Source organism: Catharus ustulatus, chromosome 3 (assembly GCF_009819885.2).
Source record: "Catharus ustulatus isolate bCatUst1 chromosome 3, bCatUst1.pri.v2, whole genome shotgun sequence".
NCBI lineage: Eukaryota > Metazoa > Chordata > Aves > Passeriformes > Turdidae > Catharus > Catharus ustulatus.
The window spans coordinates 29,775,423-29,792,983 of NC_046223.1; the positions used below are offsets into that span (position 1 = coordinate 29,775,423).

The 17,561-nt window shown below is 37.8% G+C and overlaps 1 protein-coding gene across 2 annotated transcripts in view; it reads right to left on the bottom strand.

The window, feature by feature from the left end:
- Positions 1-17,561, bottom strand: part of BABAM2 (BRISC and BRCA1 A complex member 2) — a 167,911-nt gene that overhangs the window by 29,076 nt on the left and 121,274 nt on the right. For both annotated transcript variants that reach the window (XM_033056139.2, XM_033056141.2), the window contains exons 8-10: positions 12,742-12,841; positions 10,727-10,797; positions 9,564-9,646 (exon numbers count right to left, since the gene is read on the bottom strand). In XM_033056139.2, the coding sequence (XP_032912030.1) occupies positions 9,564-9,646; positions 10,727-10,797; positions 12,742-12,841 (254 nt within the window). The remainder of the gene's footprint in view (positions 1-9,563; positions 9,647-10,726; positions 10,798-12,741; positions 12,842-17,561) is intronic.

Genomic DNA, 17,561 nt, shown 5'->3' on the forward strand with positions numbered 1-17,561 from the left:
CTGCATCCACCTTGTGGTTCTCCTTCCACTGATAGTAGGAACTGTAATACGATCTAGGCACCAGTGGCAACTAGATTTATGATTACAATTGTTTCCATTTTTCTTTCAACATGGGCATATTATATGGTTGTAAAAAATATCCCATTTTTAAAAAAAATGTGACAAAAATATTTCAAATTACTGAAGTTAGTCATGTGCTGCTGCAGACAGAATATTTAACTATTGGTTCAGTTTTACAGAGGAACTAAGTAAAAGATCAAATCAAGATATTCTTCAAGTGGCCGAAGACCATGCTGAAGAGCTATAACTTAATCTGAAAACAGCTTTATAACATCTTCTGGTTTTTGAGTGTCATTGCCCACCCCACCTATGTCATATTTTTATTGGACTTCTACAGCAAGACTGGATTACCTCCTAAAAATATCCTGTGGAGTATCTCACAATCCTATATTGACCCCAAAGAAATGGTGTAATTGCCTTACAGGTATTTTCCTTCTCTAATTTCTGTAAACATATTTAGCTTAATTAAGAAAAAGGTTTCTTATTACCAGCTTCAGCTACTTACTTATATTTTGTTTTATCTTTACTTCAAATTCTCAAAGATCTTCATTCCCTCCTCCTTCCGTTTTTATTTCCTTTCATTGTTTCTGCTGTTACAGTTTCTATAGTAACTTCTCTAAGTGCTGATGAGATTGATGTGACTAAAAGCTGTCTTCTTCTCCATCTGAATTGTTTGAAGCTTAAAACTTAAATACAGTTGCAGTTGTTATGGGTGTAAAAAGCAAGCCATGCCCTTTCTTGGCACAGGCTGGTGATAACTGCAAAAAATACTCCTCTGCTTTCTGAGCAGAGACACATTGCTAATTGCTGAGTCTTACACTCCTTCCAACTGGACAGGAAGACTTCTAAACTATGCTTTTACCTTAAAAGTAGATGTGCAAAACCATTGTCTTCTCTCAGCAACATTTTGTTAAGATTATGAGGCTTGCAAATAAGTTGTTTTTTCTATTTTAAATGCTGCCTGGGATTTGAAAGGAAACTGTTTTACTTCACTCTCACCTGTGGTCAGTGTGACATCATTCTGCAAGTCAAGAGGACCCTCTGCTGCCACACCTGCTATCCTGTTCTTTAAACCTTCAATTCTTGCAGGCTGGCAGCTTTCAAAACTCAACCCAGTGTAATCCCATCTGGCCCAACTAGCCAACTAAGCCACTCCAGGTATTTTTAACCATGGTACAGGCCCACTGCATCTTTCCACTCCTGAACATCACAATTACCACTTTTACTCTTAAGCCACCTTACACAGTTCTAAAAGCTTATCCTTCTGTTGCTTTTTAATGACCTCAAGAACTATTTTGTGGAATATATTCCTTTATGAGACACCTTCTAGACCACCATCTATTTTTGGTGCTTTTTTGTGAATCACCATTTGGGGATGATGCAAGACAAACATCAGGATCACACCCCTAAGCTTCACGGAGCAGACTTCAGGCTATTTGGGGATCTTGCTTGTCCCATGGAAGACTCCTATGGGATAATGGTCCTGGTGAGCAGATGGGTCCATGATGACCTCCTCCACGCTAAAGAACAGTCTATCCTAGTGAGCAGAAAGGTAAACACTAGAAGCCGGAGGCCTACATGGATAAGCAAGGAACTCCTGATAAAACTCAAACATAAAAAGGAATCACTGGAGATATGGACACTCCCTGAGCATGCAGAGACAGGACTGCAAATGTCAAAGCTGACCTAGAATTGAATCTGGCAAGGTGAGTTAAGGACAAGATGGGCTGCTACAGGAACAACAAAAACATGATTTGGGAAAAATTAGGACTGCTGCTGAGTGGGGCAGGGGGTCTGCTGATAAAGGAGACAGAAAAACAGCTTAAACACTCCCTTCTTCCCCCATTTTGACATTTTTGCTTTTTTGTGACCAGTTCCATCTCTAAACCAAGATGTATTCCTTATCATTCCAAAATTAATTACAGTAATTTCACGACTACAAGGCACACCAGATTATAAGGCGCACCTCTGGGAGCTGGCAAATTTCCGAACTTTGTCCATATATAAGGCGCACCACACTATAAGGCACGCTTTTTTTTTTTTTTTGCAGCGAGGATCTGTGCGCAACAAAGTAATGAATTAGTAACAATCACACCAGCTGTGCTGTCTTGGGTTACAATACAGGATGTGATCAAAGTATCTATTCTGTCACCATCTGTTGTGACCAGGTGGGACAGTGATCCTTATCTCCGTGGGAGATACTCTGCTAATGGGCCATCCATTGAAACCAGTAGGGCATTGTTCTTTATCTTTGCACCCCCATCCTTCCTCCAGGGAGTTGTCTTCTGCTAATGGCCCATTGAGTCCCACTGTGTCACTGATAAAATTACTGCATCTCATTGAGAGTTGCTCCAGACACGAGGGAGAGCCCAGTCTTTCCTACCTAGATAAAACCTGAAATTCTGGGACACCAAGTCACCCTATTTTTCCTGGACTCCAGAGGAAAACAGGACTTTTTTTCCATATCACTGCTGGACCTTTGGAGGGAGGTTGCACCCTTCTACATGACCTCTGCTTCAACTGAACCACATCTGTCATTGCAGGAGGACTGCAGCCACTATTTAATGGAACTGATACCAACACCCTGACTGATAGGGTGTCAGGTTGTACTCTGACTTTGTGTCTTAGTTTGGAGGACAGGTGTCTGCTAAGAAAGGCAGGAGCCTGTGAATTCCTTTTTTGGTGCCTGGTGGATTTGCAAGGACCAGAGAGTGCTAACATGTAGCTATCTCTCAGAAAACTCACATTTTCATCAGCCGAGAAAGACCAGAGACCCTACTTGACGATTTCCACAAGAGTCTTTATTTCATGCGAAGGGTGGTCAAGCAGGGATTCTCTCAGAACAAAGGGCAGACAGTTATATTTATTGGTTCAGGGAGGATTCAAACTACAACCAATAAAAGTTTATACAAAGAACAGCATCCAATCTAAGTGAGAAGTTCTAAAGGTAAACTGACCAATTACACATCCTAATTTCTAACCAATTATCATCCAAAGTGTTAGGAGAGTGACCAAATTCTTAAGGAATTTGGCTCAACCTTGGTATCTAGGATACCTTATCTATTATAGCAAGTTCCAGAGGCCAGAGGAAGATGGCTTTGGAGGAATTGTATCATCCACAGGAGCCGCTCTTTGAAATGGAGAATGTAAACCCCCTCCCTCCAAATTATTATAATTTTGAAATCAAGTGGCTCTCAGGTAAAGATATGGGAAGTAGAAATAACAGTTCTTTACTAGGGAAATTAAAACAGAAATACAGTACTACAAAGAAACAAACTCCAAACTCTGACAAGTCAAAATACAACCTGACACCCCGTCAGGCAGGGTGTTGGTAGTAGTTTGATTAAATAGTGGATGCAGTCTTCTTACAGTAACAGATGTGGTTTAGTTGAAGCAGTGGTCTTGTAGTTTCCTTCCAGAGGTCTAGTAGTGATGTGGAAAAATCTCATTTTTTTCTAGAGTCCAGTGGAGAAAGGGCTACTCAGTGTCCTAGAATTTCAGTTTTTATCTAGGTAAGAAAGGTTTGGCTCTCCCCGCCAGCTGGAGCAACTTCCAATGGGATGCAGTAATTTTATCAGTGACACAGCGGGACTCAATGGGCCATTAGCAGAAGATAACTCCCTGGAGGAAGGATGGGGGTGCAAAGATAAAGAACAATGCCCTGCCTGGTTTCAATGGATGGCCCATTAGCAGAGTATCTCCCACAGAGATAAGGATCACTGTCCCACCTGGTCACAACAGATGGTGACAGAATAGATACTTTGATCACATCCTGTATTGTAACCCAAGACACTTTGTCAGTGTTTGGGGTTTGTTTCAGCTGCGGTTTACCTCGCAGCTTGCACTTCTGGGTTGGCAAATTTCTGAACTTTGTCCATATATAAGGCGCTCCAGAGTATAAGGTGCACTTCTGGGTTCGGTCTGAATTTTAGTCAAAGGGTGCGCCTTATAGTCGTGAAATTACTGTATATTTATCTATTTCATAAATGGTATTCAGCACTTGTTTCTGTGTGCTATTGCTGTCACATATGGATCCTCAGAAAAAATTTATTTTGGTGACAAAGTAATTGCCATTGCATAGAAGGAGGAAAGAGAGGGAAGAATGATTCAGAAAATGTTTCTTATCTTGATGCAGCTCTTATTTCTAGAAATTTCATCTCTCTAATAATCCCGTTGTGTATCATCATGTTTCTTTTCTGAAAGCATTGCCTGGTACTGAACCAAGGGCTCATCCATGAAACCCCTGCACATCATCTCCTTTCTGGACTGAAAACAAGGTATTTGTTCTCTACTTGCTAATATCCTGCTCCTGTCAATTACTTTTTGTGAACTAATTATTTATTTTCAGAAACTGAGTGGCTAAAATAGGATTATATCCTTTTCCCACGTCAGGTATCTTTTCTGAGAATTTTAGTTATCTGTCATATACTTGCACACATAGTAGTCATACTCTCTCTCTCTATGTATATATAAAAATGTATAAAATAAGAAAAATCAACAGTTCACTTTTCTGAAAAGTGCTATTTCTTAAGAAGTTATTACAACACCTTTCAGTCCATTTGTTAAAGTGCTTGTAGCTGCTGGAAGAACGTCAATTAATGTCTGCAGCAATACACTAGAGTTTTAAAAGTGTGGCAAATACACGTTTCTCAGAAATTAAAGAAGTAATATCCACAGCAAAATGACATTTTAAAATACCTTGCCAGTCCACCCACACCAGGCCATCTATAAGATTCTTATAAAGCCTAATTAGAATCACAACTACTGCTTCCTGTTTGTTGCTGTCCATACCAGGTTCTATGAGCTTTATATCCATTCTCCCTTTTTCTGCAATTACAAATAGGAACCTACAACTAGCTTATACTGAGTTACCTGAAGACAAAATGAACTTAGTGAAACAGAAACAAGGAAAAGCAAACCACTTTTCAGATTCACTTGAATCCATTATGAATAGCTATATTAAAAAAAAAATCTCATTTGGCTCACATACAAGTAAATAGCCAAGGTGGAATCAAAGGAACAAAATATTTCAAGTGCTCTTAATGTCAAAAATAAAATTACCAGCTTTCAACAAAAATTTCAAACTAAATCTACTTGGCAGTATTCCTTAGAAATAAAGGCGAAAAATACACCATGGAGAACAATGAACAGCAAAAGACTCATTAATTTTCCAAATGCTACAATTCAGTTCTGTGATTAGCCCCTGTCTAAGCCCATGCCTAGTTTAGTGCAGAACCATGTGCCTGTGATGCAGCCTACTTTTCCATCACACTGCCTGAGCCTCAGCACAGCAGTGTATCTGCAGTTTTCACAGCCTTCAGTAAGCAAGACACACTTCACTACACAGGAGATGTCCCAGAGAATGCTTTGCTTTGAGTGATTAAACAATGTACGAAGTTTTGAAGAAATCCCTTCAGTTCAAGGTATATTTTGCTGCAGGCAGAACATGCTTTCAGGAACTCTCAAGACCAGATTCAAAGAAATACATGGAACCAAGTAAAAGTACCGAGTCAGAGGAGAAGACCACCAAAAGAAAGACACTTTATGCTTATTCCCAAGCATAAGATCCAAATTTTATTTTCTCTAGCCACTTATACATCACTTTGTTAATCAACAGTTTCTCATTTAAGAATGAAATGACAGCCTTATACAACATTTAGAGATTGTTTTGATCAGCACTGAACTTCTCATTCTAGACTCCTAAAACATTTATTTTGTTATGCTTGGCATTTCTACCAAATTATCCTGCTTTCCTGACAGGACCAGATACCACCCTGTTATTCACATGATCATGTTCTCTTTTTACCTTCTTTAGTTTTCAGAGTCATAAATTCCCATTTTCATTTGGGGAACAATGAGAAGAATAAAATAACAGCACTATATAAAAAAGTTAAAGCACCTCATTAGATAAAAGCTTACAGAAACAAACTAATGTAAATATTCCACTCAACATTTGGCCTATTGTTTTTAGGACATGGCTCAGGCAGACAAGGTTTTTTTTCCATAATTTTTCTTGAAAAGACTGACAAACATGTGCAGACAGCAATACCCAAACAAGAATGCATCAGAAGCTGGTCTTGATAACATCCACCAAAAAACCTCGAACCCAGAAGCAGCTGCCCACCCAAAGTCTGACACTCATAGGTATAGTCCCCTCTTAGTCAACTAATGCTTTAGGTTCCTTGCTTGCTTGCCTCTTCTGTTCCAAAACTTCCTTCTTGCTGGGATGGTTTTGATCTATCCTCTAAAAGAGACAACCACCTAACTGCACAGACAAGGTAAAGGGTGGGCAAAAAGCTACTTAAGGTGGCATTCCCATGGCAAGAATGATCATCAATTAAACTCGAGCTTTTACATGACCAGTACTTCAGATTTCCTTGGTCGGTGGTCAGAAACTGAAATCCCTTACAGCCAGCCAAGGTCACTTTGAGCAAATATTCCCAACAACTTCACCTTGACTGAGATCCCAAACAAACTGGAAATATAAATGCTGGTAGTTTTCAACAGTCTCCACCCCCAAAATACTGTTCAGTGAAGCCCTTTTCAGTTTAATGTTTGTCCTTTTCAGGACATCTTAACCACTAACACAAGCAGTGTTTCACTTGCTACTGCAAACTGGTCCAGCTTCTGTCCATCTCCTTAGTCCTGATGATCTAAAAATCTTGCAAGATAAAAATCAATCTTTGAAAAGCCCAAATACAGGTTGCTTCAGAGTCCTACTCTTGTGTTTATAACAATAATGCTACTTAATTCTTAATTATGCACAGATAATGTAACTTGTGTTTTTATCTAATATTGATTGGTTATTGCATCAATGGCTGGACTTGATCTTACAGGACTTTTCCAACCTAAATGATACTATAATTTATATATGGTCTAAATACATAAACTGTATATAGGAACAAGAATACAAGGAAATATCTGTCTCCAACAACTAATCATAGTTGATTTATAAACAAGAAGAGAAAGTCTATTGAAAAGTGAGCAGTCTATTGAAGTTTACTTACAAAGCCTCATACTGGGACTTACTCATAAACAGTATCAGTATCAAAAGCAGTAAGCCTGATTAATGATTTCCTTTCCCATGTGGATGCATGAACTTCTCTAAATATTTATTTCTTTTGTCTTATATTTGAAAGTACTTGATTAATTCTTAAAATTAAACCACTAAAGAAACAGTTCCTTTGACTAGTCTTTGATCTAATATATTAACTCCAGCAGCTTCATTAGTCTAATGATTAAGGTAACTCCTTGGTGTTTTCAGGTAGAGTGGGTACACTCTGCTCTTCATTCTGTAACTACAGCATCAAATTTTTTTTCAGCATACGAAATTGTTCTAAGACTATCTGGCTTCAGCAATTCAGAAGTATTTTTCTGTTTCTTTCCTCTTTAACCCACAGTACTCAATAAAACTATTCTGAATAATTTCAACTTACTTCTAATGTTTTTTGCTCCCTGCTGTCCAAACAAGTTCTTAACTCTCAGTGCAAACAGTTTCAAAACAATGCCAAAGTTATTTTGGAAACCTCTGAGTCTATCTTCTAAAGGAAATGCGATGCATGTTAGGGTTTGTAAATCTCACCTAAATCTCAATCTTAAACTTAAAATTTTAACCAAAATTTAGACACCAATAAAATTTACTATGGTTCCTTTCATTTGATTTGCCACAATGCTTGCCATATACTGACTTGTTTACTCTCCTCTGAATACTTTATCTACATACTATAGTAAATATATAAAGTAGAACAGTTTTCAACTTATTGCTATCTCTCCCAGACATTTTATTAGACTCTTGCTAAATATTCAACCGTAATATACATAGTTATGTCAGTGGTTAGGAGATGAAAGCCTACATTACTTCACTCAGGAAATGAAGTGCAGGTTTCGGTCCTTTCATTGCAATATCCTTCAGTGCATGGACCAGAAATGCTTTTGCACTGAATTGTTCAACAAGTGAGTGATGCAATGGCTTACAGAGCTAAGTCACTGTATGATTTCTAAGGCCACAGGGTTAATACATAGTGATAAACTATTCAGTTATAATTGTAGCTTTCATGCCAGTTTAATTGAATACCATGAATATTACACAGTTACAACCTGCTCTGTTATTTAGCAGAAATTTGAATTTTGATTCCCCTGAAATCTAAGTGATTCAACATGTATTACGGTATATTATCTCACAGTACAAATCAAATCCACAGGAATTTTAACATTGATTAAATTAACCCAAATACATTGAGGAGTAAGAAAGACAGGAAATCTTCAGGAAGGCTTTACATAAAGAAGTGTCATCTCATAGAAGACAATTGTCCAGTCACCAGTTCTCCATTGTAATTGAAATATAAGTAAAGACTTCATGAGGAAAATTTTCCCAAAGACACCACTTCAATTCTGTTTTTCCCCCAACATAAATTATAATAACATGATGGAAGTGTTTTAATCTCAGGTTTGAGTTTTCTAGACCACTTAAGATCATTAATGTGTGTTAAGGTAATCTTAGGACATAGAAGGACAGGGATTAATGAGACCGTGTTTTATGGTCTCCAATACAACAGGGTGAAGGAGTTCTCTGAACAACGGCAATCTCAACTTCCTGCATTAAGAACTCTGGGACAAATTTCTATCATCTCCTTAAGAAAGTATGAGTTTTCCACATGAAAAGTTAGCCCATAATAAAAAATGATGTAATATGAAAGACTCCAGTGCTATCAAACACCAATGCTGCAGCTGCCCATACTGCAATGTTTTAATTTTAAACATAAATAAGAAGTGTAACAATCAAATCTAGAGTTACATGATTGAATTTCCCCAAATCAAAATATCTTTGATAACTGTGAATTTCACCTTACCACAAAGAAAAACAGAAACTGAAACTTTAAGTAATATGTACAAGACAGTATCAAAGCCACATTTACTAATTTCCATGGAGTAATTCCTACATATGTAAATTAAGAATGTCTTTCTGATAATAATACAATCTTTACTTAAAAATATTAAATGACACCAAGCCTATCTACATTGTTAGGACAGTTTTGACTACACAGTTTCAGTCTAGGAATAAGTTTTGGATCCTAATGACAACATGCCATTATTTCTTATGTGATATATTTTCTCTGCATAAAGTGTCTTTACAGTTGTTATCAAAGCCTTAATTCCTGACAGTTACAGATTATTTTAGGTATTTCTGGGTTGAGTATAATAACAGCCCTCATCACTAACACTTTTGAAAAGCCAAGTTACAACAGTGAACTTATTCTTGAGTCAAATTATCAGAAAACCTTTTGGCATTCTGTAAAGCCAACATTTCACTATTGGTGTGCATCCTCTCCCCTTCTCTAGATACAACTGAGATTTTGCGTTTTCTAAGTCAAATAAAAAATAGATTAAGCACAGGATAAAAATAGGTAAAACCTTTAAATTGTTTCCTGTAATTGTACATTTTCCCTTTTGAACTTGTATCTTCAGAGGATAGACATTTATGCCTGAGGCAAAGTCTTACTCACTGTGAACAAGGAAGCAAAAGTCTTTCCACATCAGCAACAGAGTCAACTTTGTGAATCCTTCTGCATCATATTCTACCACACCACTACCAACAAAAAAAACAACAAAAAAATGAATACAATTTTTACCTTCAAATACTGGATAATGAACATGTAAATTTTGTAATACAGGGATTGTTATTGTTGTTTGTTTGTTGAGAAACTTCCATGATTTGTTTTTTCTATTAACAGTTACAATTTTCTAGCTAATTGTAAATTAGCTCAAACTAACCACAATGCAGATGTCATATAGTCATAGGCACACATGGTCATTTCTATAAAACAGTTCTCAGATGAAAAGGAAATCTTGATAAAGATTAAGCTTGCACTGACTGTCTGCTCATGCCCAGTTGAAGTTACTGTTATCTATTTATTGTTGCATTAAATTTGGGTGCATGCTAGAAACCACCTGTTATCCTAACCTCACTTGGGAGACCTGAGATTTGAAGGAGCCGGCTCCTGAGCATCCATGTCATTGGCATCACCCCTTGGAAGCAGAAGCCCCTCATAACAATTAGCTAAAGGCTTCGACTCTGGCTCAAGCCAGAAACCAAAGGAAACCAAAGTGCCATCCCTTCACAAAGCCATGGTAGCCCTGCTTAATTGATTTGTGAAGCTAATGTGTCATCACGCCTGGCCATGCCCCTTTCATCTGGAGGAATGCAACATGACCCAAGAGCCTCTTCTCTTGAGAGACAAAATATTGGTTGTTGGTGGGAACAGCTGGTCTCTCAGTCTTGCCTGTACACTGAGCAGTAGTTTCTGGCTCTTGCAAGGCTTGGAACCACACCTGCTTTCCCATTTTCCCACCCCAGTCACTGCCTTTGAGTCTAAGACCCCTTAAGTAATTTATGCAAAAATGAACACATTTCTTCTGCACAAGGGTTGTACTGTCCCTTACCCATGAACACCTACTAGAAAAATCAGATTGTCCACTGGCGCAGAAGTGAAATAATGCTGAAGCACATTTCAGCATTGTTACAGAGAGACAATCTGTACACATAATTCTGAGAAAAATGACTAGATTTCATCTCATCCAGTGGACAGCAGCCACACAACCACAAACCATATGCAGAAAATGTGTTTCCCTCACACTACAGAAAAATATGCATCGGAAGAAAACTTACGTTCCAAAGTGACTCAGGAAAGCTGCAATGTACTCTCTTCTCTTATGGTATCCCTGAATAACATATTGTACCTTAAAAAAGAAAGAAAACAAATCCAGAGCTATAAAAAGATTAAAAAACCCAAAGCCCAGTTTGTCATATATTTCTTGTTAAGGAAGATTTATGTTTGACATGGTAGTAGTTCTGAATCCTACACTTAGCATGATTTCCCTAAAGAATCTTAAAATACCTTTAAAACAAACTCTGGATCTTGCACACAGAATATCTTGTAAAGAAATCTCTTCAATCACATCTGAGTGAAACTCAGTCTTTCACAACAGATTGAAGCACTGTTTAACCACACAAGACAAAGACTGAAGGAAAGAAATGCTCAACCTTGCCTTACTGAAGTTTGAGTAGAAATCTGTGATAGGCAAATCAGTTATCTGAACTGACAGTAGGCTAAGTGTCAAAATAACATTCTGGTTATAAAAGAGAAGAAAAAATTAAATATCTTGCACAACTGATCTTGGGTGTTTTCTGAAGACTGCACCTCAAACAAAATATCCTGAACACTAAGCTCTTCCACTGGTTTCATACTGACTCAGGGAGCCACCTATTCAACTGTGAGCATCAGTTTCTGAGGCATTCTGGGTTTTGAAAGACTTCCATCCTGGCACAGACAAAATCCACCAATGCTAAATTTGGAGATATTAGGGCAAAATTCTCCTCACACCATATATGTTTTCCCGTTGAATTGGATGGCATCACTAAGGAGAACAGCATGAGCAGGGTTTGACCTGTAACAAAACCAGTGCATGTGTCACCAGGCTGCAAGGACATCCGGTTTACAACTGGGCACTTGGAAGTACTTATGGCATGGTTCTGTATGTGATTCCCCGTGTAAATTACTTTGCTTTCCAGAACAAAAACTAGCATTTTAGGAACGTTTTTTCCCCCCACTGAAAAGAATAGGAAGAGTATTTTCTTGGCTATGGTAACACTAGAATTCCTTGGCTGGCAAATGCTTTCCTAAAATTACTGAAAAAGTCTTAATACAACCATTGCTGAGAGCTGTCTTGTATAACTTAAATTCTATTTATAAATGGAAACATCGTATTTTATAAAACACTAAGATTATTTTGAAGGCTTTGTGTAGGATCTGAAATGTTATTTTGGAAAGAGGAAAACATACGATAAGTTTGGTTAAGCGACTTTAAGAAAGGATAAAAACAGCCTGGTGTACTTGCAGATTTTAAAAACAGAAAGTAATTTTAACAGAAAACCACAACAAAAACAACTCTAATGATAGATCCCAACATAATTATGGAAACACTTTCTGAAGAACTTATAGAAAAAGATAAAATTATTTTCTTAATTTAGACAATTGAAGGTAAAAATAATATACAAATAGGAAGTCTGTAATAGGCAAATTTCTAGATGTTGACCCCTAAGCCTTCTTTTGAAAACTGCATTTAAATAATAGAGAAACTTTCAAAATACTGTAATTGTTCTTTTTTGTTTAAACAGTAAGCTAACTGGAACACAACCTTTTTAGCAACCTTAAGTAGCTATTACTGTATAAACATCCAAAAAACCTGCTGATTCAGTTCATCTGGAGGAAACACCTCAGAAGAAAAATCACATAAAGTACTCAAAACCTACAATAATGATGGGGTATGAGAATTTGCAACTAGACCAACAATATCCAAAATACACATCTGTATTTACTAAAAACCAGTATACTACAATGCAGTGTTGCACAATACAGTAACATTTTATCCTAAATCATAATGTGTTGCAGTAAGAAAAAAAACCTGTTCCAGGATCTGACCCCAAACTCGCTTGTTCACCTAAAGGAGTCATTCTATTCAATGCTGTGCTCAGGTGCTCAGTTCTTACCAAGAAGGTATTCCCTGTGCAGTTCAGCCTAAGTATGCCTCGCTTAGAATACCTGGCAGAAGAATAATGATGTCTTGTGGAAATGCAGTACAGTCCATAAGGGAAAGAAAAACTGATTGTCTGCAGCAGCTTACCTTGTTTGTTAGCAGCTGGCATACTTGGGGTACATAGTCAATGAGACAACCTCCACCAGGAAAGGCTGGGATGTGAAGAGCAGATGATCCTCCAAGTGCACTAGAAAAATAAGTTAATTTAAGAATATGTTACATGTACAGTCCCTGGGATTTGAAAATTATTTCTGCACAGTCCTCTTTCCCTATTCTTGAAGTCAGAGGGCCAAGAGGAAGTATATTTTGTGCTGTGGCGATAATAAAAAGTATTGAGTGATACCATCTATAAATACAAGTTATACCATGACCCACTGTAAATTAGCCACTTAAATCAAGAGCGTCACTAACGCAAAACATTCTCTCAGGAAATCGCTTTTTCACAGTGAACAGTTCTGTTTCTTACCCTCATCAGTAAGAAGTGGAGTACTGTAGCTCAGATATCTTGTTAGTGGGGAGGAGAGAACCTGAAGTCCTCAGCTATTCCAAAGCCCACCTTCAGTCAAACCAGCTAAGAATCATCAAAATAATTGGGACTCAGGAATCATAGATGGCCAGATGCAAATATCAATAACATCATCTGCTCCAGTTTTGGACTTCCCAATAGAACACAGATGTTAACCTACTAAGTCAAGGGAGCAGTAGGTCAGAAAGATTATCAGGTACGTGATGATGTAAGGGGGATGCTGAAAGAAATCGGTTTGTTCAGTCTTCAGAAAACACTGCAGAGCGGGGATACCAAGGAGGGAAGGTGGAGGCATATTGATGCCTTCAATTATCTAATGGAAAATCAGAGATGGAGTCAGAGGTTTCTCTGAAGCGGGGCTCAGTGGTGCTCTGTCCTCAGAGGTGCTCAGGTGAACAACAGGGCCATGAGCTGGTCCTGCTGTGAGGAGTGACTTGGCCAGGTAAGCTCCTTCTTGATAATCTATGTTGGTTTATGATTATATTCTACGATTTTGTTCATGCCCAGTAAGAAATGACAAAAACAAGGATATTAATTCTGTCCATGCATATACTGGATATCTGAATGGTAGGAATCCACAGAGATAAGGTAACTTCAGAGATTCAGGCAGCTTAACCATTTGCCTTTATCAAAGGACAGAAGACTGAAGCACACCTGCTATTACTCAGGATAATGGCTTCTTTGGTGTGGAAAGATCTAACACTTATTTAAATCAAGCTGTGTAAGGCAACAACTAGGTAAAGTCCATGCTACTTCCTTCTAGCACTACTGACCTAAATCTTTCTTTATGGTCCCTTACCAAATCAAAATTTGCATTACACACTGTGGATTACATCATTCATGAACCATCCAGAACCATTTTCGACACCATTTAAAAGCTTCAAGGGCTAAGTTACTTCATGTGGTCTCCTGTTTACATGCTGTTTCCATGACAAATTACACTGTCTACGAAGAAAAGTTCTTCTCAGCAAATCAAGCCTCTTACTCTCCAACAGGATCTGGCCTCTTATTTTCCTCAGTACTTGATAAGAAACCACTTTGGTAGGTATAAAGGTCTACAGTCATACATCCCTTTGAAGGAACAGAGCCTACATAAATCAAAAAAATCCCAAACTCATAATGAGGTATATGGAAATCTGCTACTCAGGCAAAACAGTCTGGGTTTAGCAGACTGTTCACCACATGGAACAGTTCTGCAGGTCTGGATTTTGCATATGCAACGATGAAAAAAAAAAGAAAGCCCTGAGTACACCACAGCTACATAAAAAACAAACAAACTTTTCCAGCAGAAGTAAGACTTGAATGGGACTTTTAAAAACAGAATTCAGTTTCTTTGCTTCTACCCTCTTACTAAAATTATTCATGCAAGAATAAAATTTTGCAACTTGTGGATGGCTAAGAGCAATGAAGTGTGACTATGAGACAATTAGAAAGCTGGGACATTTCTGAAACAGTATGTTCTTATGAAATTGCAAGTATAGCATGTCCATTGATCTCTAATGTTGGAGAATGGAAGATTTGACCTGCTATGCTACGAGTGAGTTGCGAACCTTACTTTAGGACCCTGACTTCCAGTTTATTAAACTCCTTATATATGATGCAAATATATCCATAAAAGCCTCCAATCTCATACACAGAGCAACTGGTACTGTCCACTTTGCATCCTGCCTTGCCTCATTTGACACTAAGTACAAGTTTCCTTGCAGCATGGACATACCACTGAAGATGCTCAGATGACTACAACAGGAATTATAGGCTTCTCTCTCAGTTACAATAGCAGGTATGAAATTGAGTCATCTCTAACAGACTACACATGCAAAAAACAAGTTTTCACTCCTATATCACCAGCTTACAATACATCTTCCAGACTGAATTATGATTTGTAAGGGTTTCCCATTTTACCTGTATCCATCTCTTGAAAGCAGCCATCCTGTAAAAATGTGTTGACATAAATGGAGATCCTTCTCAAATGAAAAACAGACTGCTAAAAGGTGTGGCTTCTGAGAAAGAGGTCCCTCCACAGAAAGAAGGCTGGAATTTCTAGTATAATTATCTTCTGAAAACAAAATAAAGCTGTACAATATGTAATTTATGTTCTGTAGAAATAATTATGGGTAGGGAAAATTAAGAGTGGACAGGCTTCTTTGTTCCCTCTATTGGGCCAGAGAATTTGCTTATTAAATATTTTAATAAAATACTGCATTTGCACAGAACCTTGCCTCTGACCATCTCAAAACTGTCTGTAAGCCTTCAGCAACTAAAGATTCATCTGCTTTATGAAACTGATATTTACTTTGTATTTTTAAATGCATAAATAAGCTATTTCTCAAAGTTTGATTTGACTGTGCTGTACTACAATGTCTCTGTCATGTTAAAGGAACATTTTTGCAGTACCTCACAACCCTGAGACCGGGCAAGTGGCTGTAATAATTCATTTGACTTATAATAAACCTGCAACTGAAGAAAGAAGAGACTTACACAATACCAAAAAAGGACCTGTAAAGGGTGCAAAACGGAGACAATTAGGCAAGGGAATGTTGCCATGCAGCTCAACAGCCAAGGCTGCTTTTTGAGGTACCTCACAGTCCAATCAAAAGAAAAAGTGCCAAACAAAGTGCTAGAAGAAGCATTTTATTGTGCAGGACATTCCATTTGGCAAAGTATTTCATCAGCACAAGCTGAAGATTGCTGCATGTCAAATCTGCTTTCCAGATAGCTGAGCCTCCTGGAGCATAGATCTTAAACATCTCTGTTTGCAATCAAGCTCTCCTCAGTATCAGTGCTATACACCCCTTACAAAAATCCTCATGTACATGTTATCAAGACAACAAAAAATGTTAAACAAAAAGCATCAAGAGATATGATGAGGAAGCACAGACAACTGCTCCCCTACAGCTGCCAGAGTAAGGCTAGTTTCAGTACAATCAATTGAATTGTGTCTGATTTTTATACCGTTTTTTCCAATAAACTGCAACATTTTACAAGCTAGAATTCTAAAAGTCTGGTATTTTCTGTAATTTTAACAATTCACAAAGCAACAGTCTTAGGGGATGCTATTTCACTGTGACTAGTACCAGATGAAGATTAAATACATGGTACATCTACCTCAGAGATAAGATTGCACCAACATGCTGGAACAAAGACCTGTCGGCCTCAGAATTTTGCTTGCTCTTACTCTAAGCCTACTCAGCTCTGCAAACCAACTTCACACATCTCATTTTGCGACAGAGCAGACTCCTTTGCAGCAAGGTCCTGTCCTGGTTTTTCAGAGTCAGTCACAACATGATTCTGATCCATGGTCTGTGAATTAAATTGCGTTTTGTGAGGAACTCCCTACTGAATTCAACAAGTACAGCAGTCAGCCTGCATTAATAGAAGTTTTGTTCTGTGATATGCTGAAATACAAGTTCAGAAAGTGTAGCTGGAGTATGTCTAGGTTTCTGCTGTTGACTGGTGCATTCCAAGTGACTTGCTCGGTCTGTCTCTCAATGGATCTATTTACTCAGGCTGACATACAAAATGCAAAATTCTTTCACATTTTTTGATAACTTATAATTAAAATGTCTTTCTCAAGAAATCCTCCTCAATAAATGGCTTAGCATTAATTCACAAGTTGAGAGAAGTGACTGTTTTTGTCCTTGAGTATTTACAGGTAAAGAACTAGTTATTTGCCCTTCCTTAAAAGCATCACTTCATTAGAGAAGAAGAGACTTGCAGGTTTTAAGTTCAGAAGATTGGGTGAGTGCTTTAACAAGGCACAATTACAGGCATGTAGGGAGATGTTCTTAGTCCTACCCCTACTCCCTTCCCTACAACTCTTGGGCCTGCCTAGCTCCCCTAAACTCTTTCATTTGCACTGCCTGTTCCCTGCAATTCATTTTGCTTACCTCTTTCTCCAGAGAAAAAAAAAATGCAGGTTTCTCTAGGAAACTTTTGAGCTAAGTCTGAAAAATGAGGATTATGTCAGACTACCCTCTGCATCACAGTTTAAAGAGTTAAGTGTTAACACAGGTTATGCTACTACAGTTATGTGCACACATAACACAGTTTGTGTTTTGTGCCTCCCCCTTACCTGTTCCCATTCCCCCTTTCCATAAGTTGCATTTGTGAAACAAATATCACAAAGTAAAGAACGTCTACAGAAAAGCTATACTCTTAAAAGGAGTACCTTACCTGATAGGAGTAATTTTTTTTTTTTTTAGGGAGAATAGAAAATGTGTATTTGGGCAAGGAAGTATAGAACTGTAAGAATCCTACTTATCCTGAACACAGTGTGATAAAGCATTAAACGGCCTTATACCAAAAGAAAGTAGTATGTAATATTGACTGCACTCAACATTTCTAACTCAAATATATTCTTTCTGAAAAACACATAGAAAAT